The following is a 15,444-nucleotide window of genomic DNA, read 5'->3' on the forward strand; positions in this document are numbered from 1 at the left end:
CACTGCGTTTATCGCCCAACCTGTCTGAGCCTCCTCAGGCGATGTGGGAGGGGTGAGGGTAACCAAAGACATGGCGGGCTCTCGCTGGGAAGCAGGCACCTGGTGGCCACCCGGGTAGACGGCAGTGCAGTGGGAGGACCCCACAGGGGCCACAACAGGGATGTCTGACTGGGGAACCAGCACTAAGCATGCTGGGTAAACCATTCGCACACCACCTGCACACAGAAAGGCAGGGTGTTCAGCAACCAGAGCAGTGACACCGACATTTAAAAACACGTCACAGTATCCTCACAACTGACCTACGAGGACCTCTACGGAGGCCAGAGAGTCATCCTCCCAGTCCATGTCCTCCGCCTTATCCGATGACGACCCCCCCTTGGCGCTGGGGCTGATGGGATAGAACTGGTTCCACTCCTCGATCAGCTTCTGGGTGGGCGGGTCTGACATCTTGAACGACTGGCCCGTCAGGGTCCCGTTCAGGCCGAAAGGACTCAGGATAACTAGTCAGAAAGAAAGGGGTGGGAAGGAGAAGAAAGACAATGTTAGTCAGCGTGAGGACATCTTCGAGAATGCCTCACAAGACGAGACATTTTCCTTACCCGATTGAGGGTCAGAGTGTTGAATGCTGTACAGATATAAAGCCTCTTGAGGCAAATTAGCTATATGGATATAAGGGTTTGCTAATGGATTGGCTCTCAGGCTGTATAAATACAATGTACCCGACACATCTACCAACCATCTGCTTTCCTTCACCTTGTATCCTTTAACTCCTGTAAGTCTATTTTCCCATTACCCCAGCAAAGGAGGTTATGTTTAGCTTTTGTCTCCTCTTTTACTAACATTTCCTTCTTCATCTCCCTCTGTTCCTTTTTATCTTCTATCCTCCTTTTATCTTGTCCCTAATTCCTTTCTATCATTAATCATTATTTTTGCCCTTTCCATACGTTCTGGTCGTGAAATCATACCATCCCTCATTGCCTTTCTAATTTATACATTTTTTCATCCCATTTTTACACTTGCAACTATCTAATTATTTTCTTGATCATCCTTCCCTTCTTCTTTTCCTCCTGTGTGCGTTTCTTTCCCCGTCACTCTGCCATCTCGGGCAGATTCAGCGCTGACCTTTCCAGAGCAGCGCTGGACCCAGCCAGTCCCGGCTGACTCGCCAAATGCTTACAGAGCAATCCAGACACCAATTATTGGCAAGCGGTGGCCTCTCAGAGCCCATAAACAGGGGCTTATAAACAGGGTCCCTCCTCGGCAAACACACTTGACTGCACTGACATACGAGAGCCACACAGCGAGCTCATCAGTCTGCTTATAGAACAGACCTACACCCATCACAGAATGCAGATACAAGCATGCATAATGCATACATATGAGCACAGAAACCATGTCATATCAACTTGAGAGATCATATGAAGACACACACACAGCGGCTCCGCTTGTTATGCAGACATTCTCTTTCTCTGCATCATACATTTCAATGAGTAAAGGTGTATGAATGGTTCTACCAACAGACGGGCTGTGTGGCTGGGTGAGTGAGAGAGCATTAGTTAACGTCCCTCTCTGCGCTGCCTTTCCATTGGTCATTACTACACTGGATGGCCTCTGTCCCCAGGTATTGGTCCTGCAGCTGGACCAAGGAACAGCTTCCAGGATGGGCAAATGGCGGAGACAACAGCAAGAAAAGAGTCGCAAGAGACGGATCTATATTCCTTAAGACTTTCAGGAAATCAAACCACATTTTTGATGCTATTTACGGCCAGCATTATAACTGATACATTCAAGGTATGTAAATGTTGTAAACACCCCTCTATCAGTGTCCAACACAATAAGCAGAAGCTAACAATACAGCCTCAATGTTTTCTGTTTACCATGTGAGAGTTCTATTTTGTGCATCTACAATAAATCATCATTTCCAAGCAATTTTTGCAAGGGGGTAATGGAAACAGGAGGAGCTGTTGGAGGCAGCAAACCTCCAACTACTCTTAACTATGTCCTGCTGTTGTGATGAAATGACTCGCACTATGTGCAGCATGAAATTAAATTATAATACACATATTATTGAATGACTTCTACACTGTAAACAGACACACCAGCTGCTCTCCTGGTGGACTTGTACGCTCTTAGACACTTTGCTTTTGTATAAAACCCAACTTGATAGAAAGATCTAAACATCGAACACTTCTTGGTATTTTCCGAGAGTGACTGTCAGGTGAAATGAAGTAGTGGAGAAAGAGCACTGTGAAACATTGTTTGGCAAAGTTTAGTACTACAGAGAAAACCCAGGAACATTTAAAGATTAGAATAAGCTAAAGCATTAAACATGTTGTCTAATCACAATGTCTCCTGGATGCCTCTCAGAAAAACTTCACCTATAGAACACACTACGTCAGCTAAAGCTACCCTGCAGAGGGAAGAACAAAAGGTTGTGTAGCGGTACACAACAACATCCAGTTATGGTCCATCCTATTAACCTTAATTAAATCCAACTCCTATTCCCTTTCATTGCTGCATTTCTTCCTGCACACACACACCGCTAAGACCTGAGGCCAGTTGTGGAAGAGGGATCAAATTCAGCACAATTATGGAAATGGTTTACCGTTTTCCCCATCACCACCCCTCCACGCCCTCCTCTCCATCCCCTCTGCCGCCCTCTCTCTCTCTGACTGCGGGCCTATCTTCTGCTCCCTGAAGACATGTCAAATGTGCTCAGATCAGTGTAATGGGCTGAGAGTTCATTACATTCACTCTGCGCCCTTTTATGAGGTCACATCCTGGAGAGGTCTGCCTGCCAGAGCGCTCTGCCGCGCAGTAAACCAAGCTTGGCAGAGGTGAGGGGGAGGAGGAGATGGATGGATGAAGAGAGGTGGGGGGTGGGATCAGCCCTCCCTAGACGCTATGCTTGGTTAGCCAGGAGGAGATTCACTGCGGCGGTGTGAACACACACACACACACACACACACACACACACACACACACACACACACACACACACACACACACACACACACACACACACACACACACACACACACACACACACACACACACACACACACACACACACACACACACACACACACACACACACACACACACACACACACACACACACACACACACACACACACACAGAAGTTATCTTATGGAGTGTTTCAAGTGTGTCCCTTATTAAAATGAGAATTACTATATGAATATATTTGTTTGGTTATTCTTTGGCCCGTTGAAAAGGGAGATGGAGGGGATGACATGCATATATTTGACCTAACCCCAGTACAAGTAAGCTTAAAGGTGGGGTAGGTACGTTTGAGAAACCGGCTCGAGATACACTTTTTGTTATATTCCATGGAATGCTCTTAACATCCCGATAGCAATGAATATCAAAAAAATATATAAAAAAATGTCATCTGTGGAAGCCGTAGTACTGTAAAAAGCAGGCCCGGCTAAAGTAACTGGATAGCCTACCTGCCTGTCAGCCTTCTATCTGTGCACAATAGGAATGTTAAGATTCACTGATTCACATTGGTGCACCGGCATAAACTTTCGATGCGATGCATCGATTTTAGCGGGATGTGCAGTACTAGTAGAGAGAACCAAATATATGAACTTTTTTGTTAATGTATGATTTGCTGCATATAAGGAATAAAACAAAAATCCTCTGTCGTACCATATTGAAGTATCATTATTTTGCATGTGCATTCGTGCATTTTGTATTGAATCGCATCATATTGCCCCGTATCGCATAATGTTGAAACAAATGGTATCGAACTGTATCGCAACAGGGGTGAATCGTATCATATCGTATCCTGGTGTTTCAAATGTATCGTATCGTGGTAACCAGAGGTGTGGACTCGAGTCACATGACCACCAATTTGGTGACTTGAGACTCGACTTGACAAAATCACAAAACACTTGCGACTCGACTTGGACACCAATGACTCGGGACTTGACCTTGAGCCTTCTGACTTGAGGTGACTTGATAATTTAATTCAGAGGTCTCAAACACGCCGATCGCGAGATGCCGCTAGAAGAGCAGACTCCCGTCGGGGAGAGCAGAATCTCCAGCCGCTCCTACTCTTGCTGAGAATCCTTGCAGGCAGGGGCGGGTCTTTATTTAGCTGGGCCACCATGCGGCCAATCATATGCAAGGACACACTAGGATCATACCATTATGTGAAAGAAGGGTGGGGGGCACAGCAGGTGTAGTGGTACAGGCCAGTTGCACAGAGCGACGGGGAGACGGATTTACATGCAAGCGCGTCGGAAAAAGTTAAGAAATTTGCGAAAACCGAAAAAATAAACAGCATCTGGCTGCATTTCAATGATATCAGAGAAAGCAAAGCTGAGTGCAGCATTTGTAAAAATGAAAATAACCTTCAGAGCAGGTTTTCTCTTTGGTAACCACTCAGGGTTTATTGTCAGAGGTGGGAGGAGTTCAGATCTTGTTTGAGTAAAAGTACCAGAGTGTAGGAATACTTGGTTACAATAAAAAGTCCTGCATTCAAAATGTTACAAGTAAAAGTACAAAAGTATTAGCATCAAAATATACTTAATAACTACCACCTGCAGAGGAATCTAGATTCGGGTGTTCTTTTCCCCATAGAGACACATTATCCCTTGCATAAAGATAGATTGTGGGTCCATTATAACATGTTGTCAGGCCCGGTTCTACGGGGGTGCATAAGGGTGAAAAGAAGAAAAGTCAAAGATATTAAATATATAATAATAATAATAGTGGTAATAATAATAATAATAAGAAGAAGAAGAATATAGTTGAAATCGCCATATCGCCAGCAGTAACACTGCATCTACTGCAGGTAATAACAGTTCAGATCAAGGGGACATTACGTTACCCGCGGCCACTGTCGTGGACACTAACGCCCGACTCGCCGGCTTTGCCCGCCTCTCCCACGGAGGCGGAGCAGCCGCAGCCGTCTTCGTTGCCCCAAACACCGCCACCCCTCAGCGGCCCGCAAGTGCCCGAGGACATCGGCAAAACAGAGCCAGGTATATTTAAAAAAGTACCCAACTCGCCTGTACAGTGGGGTATAGCGCTCGTTTCAAAAACAGAGATTGGCTGGAATATTCATGTACAAAAGATGCCATCTTCTGCTATGCATGTAGACATTTCGGTTCAAGTAAGTCAGATGCCTTCACCACAACTGGCTACAACAACTGGCGCCATGCTCTTATAGGCTACGTGATAAGGGACTGGGAAGGCATGAATCAAGCAAAGAGCACATAGATCCATAGATCTCTTAATGTTGCTCTCAAAGTGCACCAGATTGATGCTTTTAACTTCAATATTTAAAAAAAAATCTTCCCGGGGGAGCATGCCCCCGGACCCCCCTAGAGGAGGTGAGGACCCCACTAGAGGGTGTTAGGTCCACTTCCCACTTATAAAAATAGCACTTTACCACTGCACCCTCTCTAATCTCAGATGCACCCCGAGTGATTTTGTTCTGGAACCGGGCCTGCATGTTGTACACAGTGGAAATAAACATTCTGGTTACCACAACATCAGGGATCTTATACATTAAACTCCTTCTGAATCAAACCGTCACGGTAGCCTTACCTTACTGATCCTTCTTAAAATAGAAGAAAAACACGTTACTTTACCAGCAGAGAGAAAGTAGATTATTAAATTATTAATGTGACTAATAAAGAGCAGTTTGATTATTAAGTATTATTCTGTTGATGTATGTCATTACATTTGTTGAAAAGCACATAATAACTTGTTTAAGACTTGTTTTGTCAAAGTTTAGGACTTGGACTTGACTTGAACTTGCCCATCCTGACTTGAGACTTAACTCGGACTTGAGCGCAAAGACTTGAGACTTGACTCGGACTTGCAAAACAATGACTTTGTCCCACCTCAGGTGGCAACGTATCGAGATGCGCATCACATCAGCCTTAGTGATAGAGATGCACATCCCTAGTGCACAAACTTATCTCGTGCCCTCATTGGTCATGTGCGCGTTCGTTGGAGGAGGGGCTCTGTAAGGAAGTGGCAGATTTTTTCAAATTCTAGCGCACTCGAGCTGCTTTCTCCAAAATGACCTACCCCACCTTTAAAGGCGGCTAAATTCATATAATGCTATGGTTGAATTATAAGATAATGAAGAACAAATATTATTCGAGCAATTCAACTGAAGCCAGGTTATTTCTTAATGGACCAAGAGGAGGTGTGTATCTGTGGAGTTCCTTGACAAGACATTTCTAAAAGCCACAATGACCAGCATTTATTGACCAATAAAATGAGTCATAGGCAACTATGTAGTAGCTGGTGGCTAGGGAGCAATATGATCATCCTTAATGACTATGAAACCCCATCAACATCCCTATAGCAACCCGTAAGTCCAAATAACCTTTTCATTTTTATCCAAGGCACTAGTCTTTAACTAGACGGGACATTATCACCTCCCGTCAGGAGAGCTCTCCACACAGTAAAGGAGGGTGCACAAATGACTGCGTTGAGTGGAGGAAGAGATCCCTGTTATTACTCTGGAGGGGGCATACAGAGAGGGGAGGGCTCAATAACTTTCTATCCAACTGCAGGTGAGAAGACAAAGAACATTTCCTCATGGGTCATTGGATTTCTTTTTTGAATGGGTGAATTAGGTAATCATTGTCTGACTTCAAACTCCAATCCAAAGTGCTTTCTTTCCCAGTTTTGAGGGCACCGCTTTTCTATTTCGAACTACTTGGGTTAAAAATGCATTAACGCTGCAAACATTAGTGGACTCAACAATTTGTTTATTTGTCAAATAAATATATTTTAAAATGGATATCTTTGGGTTTTGGAATGACGAATAAAGATATTTAAAGAGATCACAATGAACTTTGAAAAACTGGGATGGACCTTCGACAGAATTTCCTAAAATGTAATACCAAACAATTAATCTAAAAAATCATCAGCAAATTAATCACTAATAATTAAGTGTTCGCTGGAGCTCTATGGCATGTTGTTTTAAATCAGGGGGTCAGTGATGTGAAAGTTATGTTTATATCAGCAAAGTTAAGCAGAATAATGCTTGATGCAGATATTCATAACTGTTTAGTTTCAATTGCAAGCAGGATGAGTGTGTAATACTCTCATTTTATTCTTATAGTATTATTCAGAAAACTCAGAAAGGATTTTCTCCTTTCACAAAGTAAACGTATATCATAGTCATTACATTAAAATGTCTCTGTGTGATTGGAAATGCAAGCAAACAATGGTTTTGGGATTACAAAGCGTTTGGCTTAGGGTGGGGTAATGAATTTAGAGCCAATGATGGAATATCATTAGAGCCACACGGTTTATAGCTACTCTACACTACACTATAATTTAACGTGACTACAGGGGCTATTCTTTTTTTTAACTGGCTGCGAGCCAATCTGTAATGAAAGACAGCCTGACAGAAGATACTGTATACATTATGTTGGCAGCAGCAGCACACACAGCTTGCTAATATACTTCATAAAATAAAAAAACACTACACTTGCACTAAGCATTCAACGTTTTCCAGATAATATTCTCAAAGAAATGCTTCTGAAAGCATAATTCCCTTATCTGCTTGAGTGTACTCAACATTATCTCTTTGGAAAATACACTGGGTGCAGTGCTCAACAGTCTGTTGTTATTTTGAGTTTAATTCTTGAAGATTAACGTGTTCAAGCAGGTGCTATTTCTTAGATTCTTTGCTTTTTTTTTGTTCATTTGGTTTCCAAAACATTAAGTAGTTGCAGAACTGCCACGACAGTAAGAACATTACCTTCCAATATTTGATTAGCGATAGATATTCTGTTTCATTGTCTTTTCTTGCATGGTGGGGGTCCTCAGAAGACCCTGACTTCTTACTTTGGCACATTTTGTGTATACCGTAATTTTCGGACTATAAACCGCACCTGAATATAAGCCGCAGCAGCGGCATACCACTCTCGGTTCCACTTTTACTTTTGCGGGCTACCTGTCTCACTTTTTTCCGGCCTCCAGCTTTTCCTGCTGGAACCCGCCGCTTAAAGGTGGGGGTCCGCGGACCGGCCATAGAGCCCATAGAGTTAAAGGTGTTGGCCGTTAGCTGTAAAAATCCATAGATTAGCCGCACCGTTATATAAACCGCAGCGTCGAAAAATAGGGAAAAAGGCGCGGCTTATAGTCCGAAAATTACGGTACTCTTTAAAGCAGGGATGTGTCCACCTCAACTCTTCATTTTAGAATATTAAAATGACAACTTCATGACTTGAAGAAAAACCCCTGAGACATACAGCATTATTCTTTAGTCATTATTCTATTAAAAGTTTAACATTATAAACTCAGATAGCTGTGAAAATTCTTCCCAATTTATCATTTCAGTTGAGCCATTCTACACTGTTCGATGAATTGATTAGAATGCTAGTTATTATTGTTCAAAATAAATAAATAAACTTGAGGTCATTCATCACCACATGTATTTCTGCTAAGCTGCAGTATGTGAAAGATCATCCTCAGCTGACCTTACGTTTTAAATGAAATTGCAAAGCAGAAAAATCATGCCAACGTCAGGCGGCTTCTTCTGGATTCTGTCAGCTGATCGCAGCCATTTGTTTTGGAATGAGGAACCAAGGCAGTCTTAGAAAGCATTAAAAAGAGCAAGCTTTATGGTGCACTCGTAAGATAGTCTCTGAGCGCCAGAAGGCACTTCCCCACAAAGTAGAAGCTCAGTGGACATATGAAATATAGTTTTTCGCCATACCATATAGTAAAACTAAACATTTAGTCTAAATCCTAACATTAGCTATAGCCTACACTTTCTAATGTACCTTTATAGGCTTATTGTTGAAGTCAACAGGCCATCATGTCTCATTATCATCATCCATCACATTATTTTCCTCACTGATAGGCAAGAGGCCTTCCAATCATTGTTATATACGTATTGGTTTGAACGTTTTATTAACCCGTCCGTTATCTAAATGTATAATAGAACAACAACAACAACCTTCTAATTTAGTGTAGAGCATCAGATTGGATAAACAAACGCACCCCTAGCCGCAGTGTTTATTCCCTCTTTAAAAGAAATCCTCCTCTGTTTATTCCTGTCACTTGAGGGTAATGATTTGTCTCACCATAACTGTGTACAGATACATTAGAGCACAACAGTTTGTTTGTTTATCCAGTTTCCTATGAGGGTTTTAGGAAAGAGACAAAGGCAAACCTGCCACATAAGGACCTCTTATCAGGAGGAGACATTCTGTATTCGTTGCTAACTGGGCCAAATAAAGCTGTGTTTGCCGTCGCCATGTCACACGTTTGATGTTATTGTTTTAGCTCTAACCTTCCTCTTGCTGCTCACACACTAACAGCAGAGTATTGGACTGGAGACCCACCTTGGAAGGGGCTGGATGCCTGCTGAGCCAGGGTGAGGTGCTCCTCCGTCAGGTGGTAGACGGGCTGGTGCTGGTTGATCTCCACACTGGTGCACACGTTGCTCTCCCCGTGCAAAAAGAAGGTGAAGGCGCAGGATAGGTGCTCACTGTGAGGAGGAAGAAGAGGAGAGAGATTAGTCATTTGAGATCAGGCTGTTTTAATATGCACTTTTGAAAAGTGCTGCTATGCTCAATGATTAACTCCAATCCAGAGTGAGGATGAGAAGTGACTGCTGCAGCGAAAAGAGAACAGATCAGAGAGTGTAGTGGTGGGGGGGAGAAACCTACAGACAGAAAATATGATATAAAAGGTTTTTTTACAGTAGGATCTCAGTAGGATCTCTCCTATCACTCATTGTCAATGTGAAAGACTCTTGATAGGAAAGATTAAGCCAGAGTATAAAGGCGGGGTGCAAAAGGAGACACCACCTATAAGCTTTTAATGGTCTGGCCCCTTCTTAAATCATCAATTCTCTACGGTTTTATGTCCCCGTGTGAGTCCTAAGGTCCTCAACAGCAGGCCTTTTAAATATTACTAAAGTCCCCAAGTTGTTGAACACCTTCCAAGAAATATTAGAAAATTAAAAAATTCACCTTTATCCGGCGTCCGTTCATCCTTATTTTTAATTGTTTAAATATATATATATTTCCTTTTTTTGCATTTAAGTATTTTCTCTTATTTCTGTCTTATGTTTACTGAGCTGCTTATCTTTTGTTAACTTTAATTATTTTATTGTATTGGTTCCGTTCCATTTTTTTACTTCTTGCAATCATATATGTGAACATCAAAAAAGAACAATATTAATATTAAATATTATTATTAATATGTATATACTTAGATGAAGAAGATGAAAGATGTATTTTAAGCCTGTTTCAAATTGTTCTGATGGCGGGATAAGTGTGTATTTTAATATTGCTACAGACAATAATGTAACCTCTACATTTTTCGTGTAATGAGAAAGAGCAAATACTTCAATAAACAGCATTTATGGGTGTAGAAATTGAGTTCAGAGACTTAAACAGCCTGGGTAAAGGTCAGGATGAAAGTAATTCCACACAGCGGGGCTCGCAGGTGTTTAGTGTGCGAGTGTGCCTCTGTCCCTCTGGTGCTGTGTGTCAAACAAAGGGGCAAGCCCGGACTAACCCTGGATTTCCAGCCAATAGTCGCAGCTACAACAGTACTTTTCTCTCTTGCTCACAACAACGCCTGCCTGTGCCAGTCTGACCTCAACAGCACACAACAAAAGTGACAAGTGGAAGAAGAAACGGAAAGCAAGGACACAGCAGACGGAAGGAGAAAGCAAAATGCACACCATTGTCCATCAAACACACCCGCAGACACACACACAAATGCAGAGAGCGCTAGAGAGCAGTGCAAGTGACGGATGACCAAATGAAAGTGGACGCTGTGAATTTGGAAGTGGATTAAAGAGGGTTGCGTCCTCCGAGGATTTGGTTAAGCAAATATCAGTCTTCTCTTGCTGACTCTCTCTGGCACACCTACTCTGCAGAGGATTAAAGAGAAAGAGAGCGAGGCAGGGAGAGATGGAGAGAGTGCACTTCAATAACATAATTCCACCTACGTAGTGAAGAGATGCCCTAAGCCCCCCAGAGCTTGACATTCATCTTACACTTGACTTTTTCCAGTCAAATATGAGGTGTTGCTAGTTAATATGAATGTTCAATCTTCACATTCCACAGCTGGAAGCAAGTAGGCTAATGAGGGTGATGCAGAGCGAGAGGGAGGCTTAGGTACTCGGTGAAAAGTAAGGATAGGTTAAACATGTGTCAAGTCTGGCATGATGCAATACGTACATTGAAAGCACTATTGATCGCTGTAATCCTTTCTCCTGGGTGCGCCTATCATTTTTCTAACCCGACTTAGATTAGACTATGCCAACTTCAAAAAATGAGAATTTGATAACAGTCACTTCATAGAGCATTATTTTCACTACAGATTGATGAAAATAGCACTTTTTAAATGTGACTTAAGATCACAGTTATGCAGAGCTGAGTAAATGTCAAATCATTGATGAATTCATATTAAAAGATTCATTAAGTAGTTTAACTAGCAAACAATTAGCCTGATAGCTTTTTTATTAGAGATGTCCCGATCCGATCAGGTGATCGGGGATCGGACCCGAGCACGTGATTTTAAAAAGATCGGAAGGAAAACATTGGGGAATCGGGAATTTATTTTATAAAAATATGTTTTTATTTTTTTATTTAATGTTACAAAACAAAAATGACCATGTTCACGTCTTAAAGTCATCCTGAGGCCTTAGTTTTGGTTTAAAATTACACAACATCATGTATGTGTTGCTTCTTTTGGGCTTGTTTTCATAGACCTGGTTGCTTATTTCTCTCAAATCTGGCAACAGAGTGGGCAGGGCGCAGTGTCTAATAGTAGCAGTAAGCTAACAAGAGGCTACGTTCAGCTGGTGACTCGGGACAGAGAAAATGTCAGGAGTTTGGAAGTATTATAAAATTGAAAGCGAAGGCAGTGTAACAGCCAGATGCAAAGTTTGCAAGGTGGAGGTTCCGCGTAGTGGAAAGAACAGAGCTACGTTCAACACGACCAATCTAATACGCCACCTGAGAAACAAACACAAACAACACGACGAGTACACAGCGGCCACTCAGGTAACGGCACTGAAATAACCGACACTTTCAAAGACTTTTAAAAGGAAAGAGAAACTGCCCCAGAACAGTGAAAAGGCCAAAAAAATAACAGCCAAGATAGCTGAATTCATCGCGTTGGATGACCAGCCATTATCTGTTACCTTTTTTTCTCTTAAAGGTCCCATGTCATGCTTTTCCGATTATTACCCGTCCCCTTGTGTGTTATGAAGGTTTTTCTGCATGTAAACGGTATGCAGAGTCAAAACCCTTAAAGTACACCCTGTCGTGAGTAAAACTAACACAGAAAATACCTGCCCAAAACGCCTCGTTGGTGAAACGTCATCATCCATTTGATTCTTCCGGGTACGTGCTTTCGTAAGCACGTACCCGGAACTAAATGGGCCAATCCGTGGAGCCGTTACGTCCACGGAGCCGTTACGTTAAGCCCCCGCTGATTGGTCCAAATTGACCAATCCAAACACACACACTTAGTGCATGCAGCTCTGCTGATCTCTCCTCCCTGGCTGCAGGCTGATAAGACAGTTGGGATCGCGGCGAAATTCTCTCTGCAGACCCATTCTCACAGCGTTTATCAACCTATAAACCTTTTTCTTACTCAATATTAAGCCACACTTATTGTTTTGATTTCGGCTGTGACTTTGTGTGTGTTCAGGTTGAGTTTGGCTGTGTATCGCTAAACAAGGATATCACACCTCCACGGAGCTCAGCGCGATTCGTACCGACCAATCAGAGCACACTGGGCTCACAGGGAGGGGGGGGAGCTGCAGCGAGCCGTTTAGTGGAGAAAGTGAATACTGCTGAATACACATACTTTACAGAGATGCTGTATGCGAAACCAATGTGAGTTTGGAAAATTGCACAGTATTTTTCTATTTTAGTATACCTCAACAATGGAATTATGATCAGTGGAAATGGCCATTACATGGGACCTTTAATGCATTGCATAAAGATCGGATCGGGAAAAATCGGTATCGGCAGATTGTCAAAATCAAATGATCGGGAGCAAAAAAAGGTGATCGGGACATCCCTATTTTTTTTTTTGTAATAGTCACGTTTTACACTGGTACTCTGTGTTTCTAATGCAGTCGTGTATGAGGCGATTACAAGTTGGACCCGACTCGACTTTAGCAAGACAACATCATGCAAGGCTCTGCAAGATCCCATTCCTGGTAGATTTTTAACCGGCCCTGATAACTTTCCAGAGTTGCAAAACCCTTCAAACTGATCTGCAGTATTTTTGGCATCCGATAGGCTTTCCAACTCAGGTACAAACCCCCACCAAGCTGTCTCTTTTATTGGTCTGAACGCCCAGCCTGATGTACTGTATCCCACAGAAAAGGAACTCTGGTTCACCCCATCCCTACCAAGTCAACATTAGATATGAATTAGGAAAGGATTGCACCCAATAACTTAACGTAATCCTGCAAAGAAATCTGGCCCCATATTTAACACCAGAAGGTTACGGGTTGGATTAAGTGGTGGAGCAACTACCGTTTATCAGATGTCTGCCTTCTTTAAACCTGTAGTTGAGTTCTCAGATGAGCCAATTCGCAGAATAATCGAATCCTCTAAATGTATTACATTAGTGCCGCAAATATTATATCAAGCTTTCATAGTTTGAAGGACATTTAGACTGGAATGAAAAACATTATGGGCACCTGAGAAATATCAGCTGTGAACCAATGTAGTACTGATTGAGGATTTCGTTTAAAATCTTACCTTATTAAGTTTACTTTCCAGTCAACAAATAGTCATTTAAAGGTCCCATGTCATGGCCATTTCCACTGATCATAATTCCATTGTTGAGGTCTACTAGAATAGATTTATATTGTGCAATTTTCCAAAATCACTTTGGTTTCTCATACAGCATCTCTGTAAACTATGTGTATTGAATTTCACTCTCTGCCCTCAACGGCTCGTTGTAGCTCCAATAGCTCCAGCCCCCACCCTCCTTGTGAGCACAGTGTGCTCTGATTGGTCGGGACGTTGTGAATCGCGCTGAGCTCCGTGGAGGTGTGGTTTCCTTGTTTAGCGACAGCGAAACACAGCCAAACTCACCCTGAGCACACACAAAGTCACAGCCGAAGTAAAAACAATAAGTGTGGCTTGATATTGAGTAAGAAAAAGGTTGATAAAGGCTGTGAGAATGGGTCTGCAGAGAGAATTTTGCCGCGATCCCAACTGTCTGTTATCAGCCTGCAGCCAGGGAGGAGAGATCAGCAGAGCTGCATGCACAAAGTGTGTGTGTGAGGAAGTCCGTGGATTGGTCAATTTGGACCAATCAGCGGGGGCTTAACGTAACGCTCCGCGGATGTAACGTAACGGCTCCACGGATTGGTCCATTTGGTTCCGGGTAACGCATGACATCATGCGGTACCCGGAAGATTCAATGGACAGTGACGTATCTCCAACGAGGCGTTTTGGGGAGGTATTTTCTGTGTTAGAGTTTTACTCGCTACAGGGTGTACTTTAAGGGTTTTGACACTGCAGACCGTTTACATGCATAAAAACCTTGATAACACACAAGGGGACGGGTAATAACCGGAAAAGCATGACATGGGACCTTTAAGTTTCAGAACACAGGAATTTTAAGAGAAATACATAGTCGAGCAGTCTGAGAATATATTCAGTCTTTAGGCTTCCCTAATGCAATAAAAAAAAGCGATAGAAATTTGATGAAAACAAGGTTAAGTACAATTCTGTCACACGTTTAAAAGAAAATGTTGCTCAACCTTAAGGAAAGCAGTGTGAATTTGGTATTTTCTGTTAGAAAGACGTGTTGTTATTTAAGGCTCAATTCAAAAGGATGAACCCTTTTTTGGGGGTGAGAATGATGAGATGTCAAGCTATGTCTTAGCATTCAAAGAACGTATAAGATGATCAAGCTATAAAGACGTTGTATTAATGGAGGGAAAAGGGGCGGAATGGTTGAAAGAACGTCAAGGGAAGGGAAGGAAAAAGCAAGTGAGGCACAGAGGACAACAGAGGGAGACAAACTATGTTGTTGCATTGTGCAGACATCAACAGAACTGCAGTCTACCGTTCTCCTCTCACACGCAAAGAAAACCTGACACCACACATTCACACAGGGCACTTGGAACCGTGAGGTGGAGCGCTGCCATCTGTGGCTCAGCACGCAGAAGTGCACGCAGAACACACACACACACACACACACACACACACACACACACACTACAATTACATTTGTTAAGAATTGATTCAAATCTGGTATGATACTGTGTGTGTGTGTGTGTGTGTGTGTGTGTGTCAGCTGATTGCTTAACAGATTAGCAGACATGCCAGCTGTTGACATTAAAACTGTCACATGCTAAATGATAGAGGACAACATGTTCCATTTGATAAATTAGCAGTGTAGGGAAATATCACTACACTTGAGTAGGGCTGCAC

At 42.6% G+C, this 15,444-nt stretch overlaps 1 protein-coding gene across 2 annotated transcripts in view; it reads right to left on the bottom strand.

Annotated features, from left to right (window-relative positions):
• med13a (mediator complex subunit 13a) overlaps positions 1-15,444 on the bottom strand; it is a 90,239-nt gene that overhangs the window by 34,158 nt on the left and 40,637 nt on the right. For both annotated transcript variants that reach the window (XM_079649093.1, XM_079649094.1), the window contains exons 4-6: positions 9,355-9,500; positions 300-500; positions 21-215 (exon numbers count right to left, since the gene is read on the bottom strand). In XM_079649093.1, coding sequence (XP_079505219.1) covers positions 21-215; positions 300-500; positions 9,355-9,500 — 542 coding nt within the window. The remainder of the gene's footprint in view (positions 1-20; positions 216-299; positions 501-9,354; positions 9,501-15,444) is intronic.

Source organism: Notothenia rossii (genome assembly GCF_949606895.1).
Source record: "Notothenia rossii genome assembly, chromosome: 9".
Taxonomy (NCBI): Eukaryota; Metazoa; Chordata; class Actinopteri; order Perciformes; family Nototheniidae; genus Notothenia; species Notothenia rossii.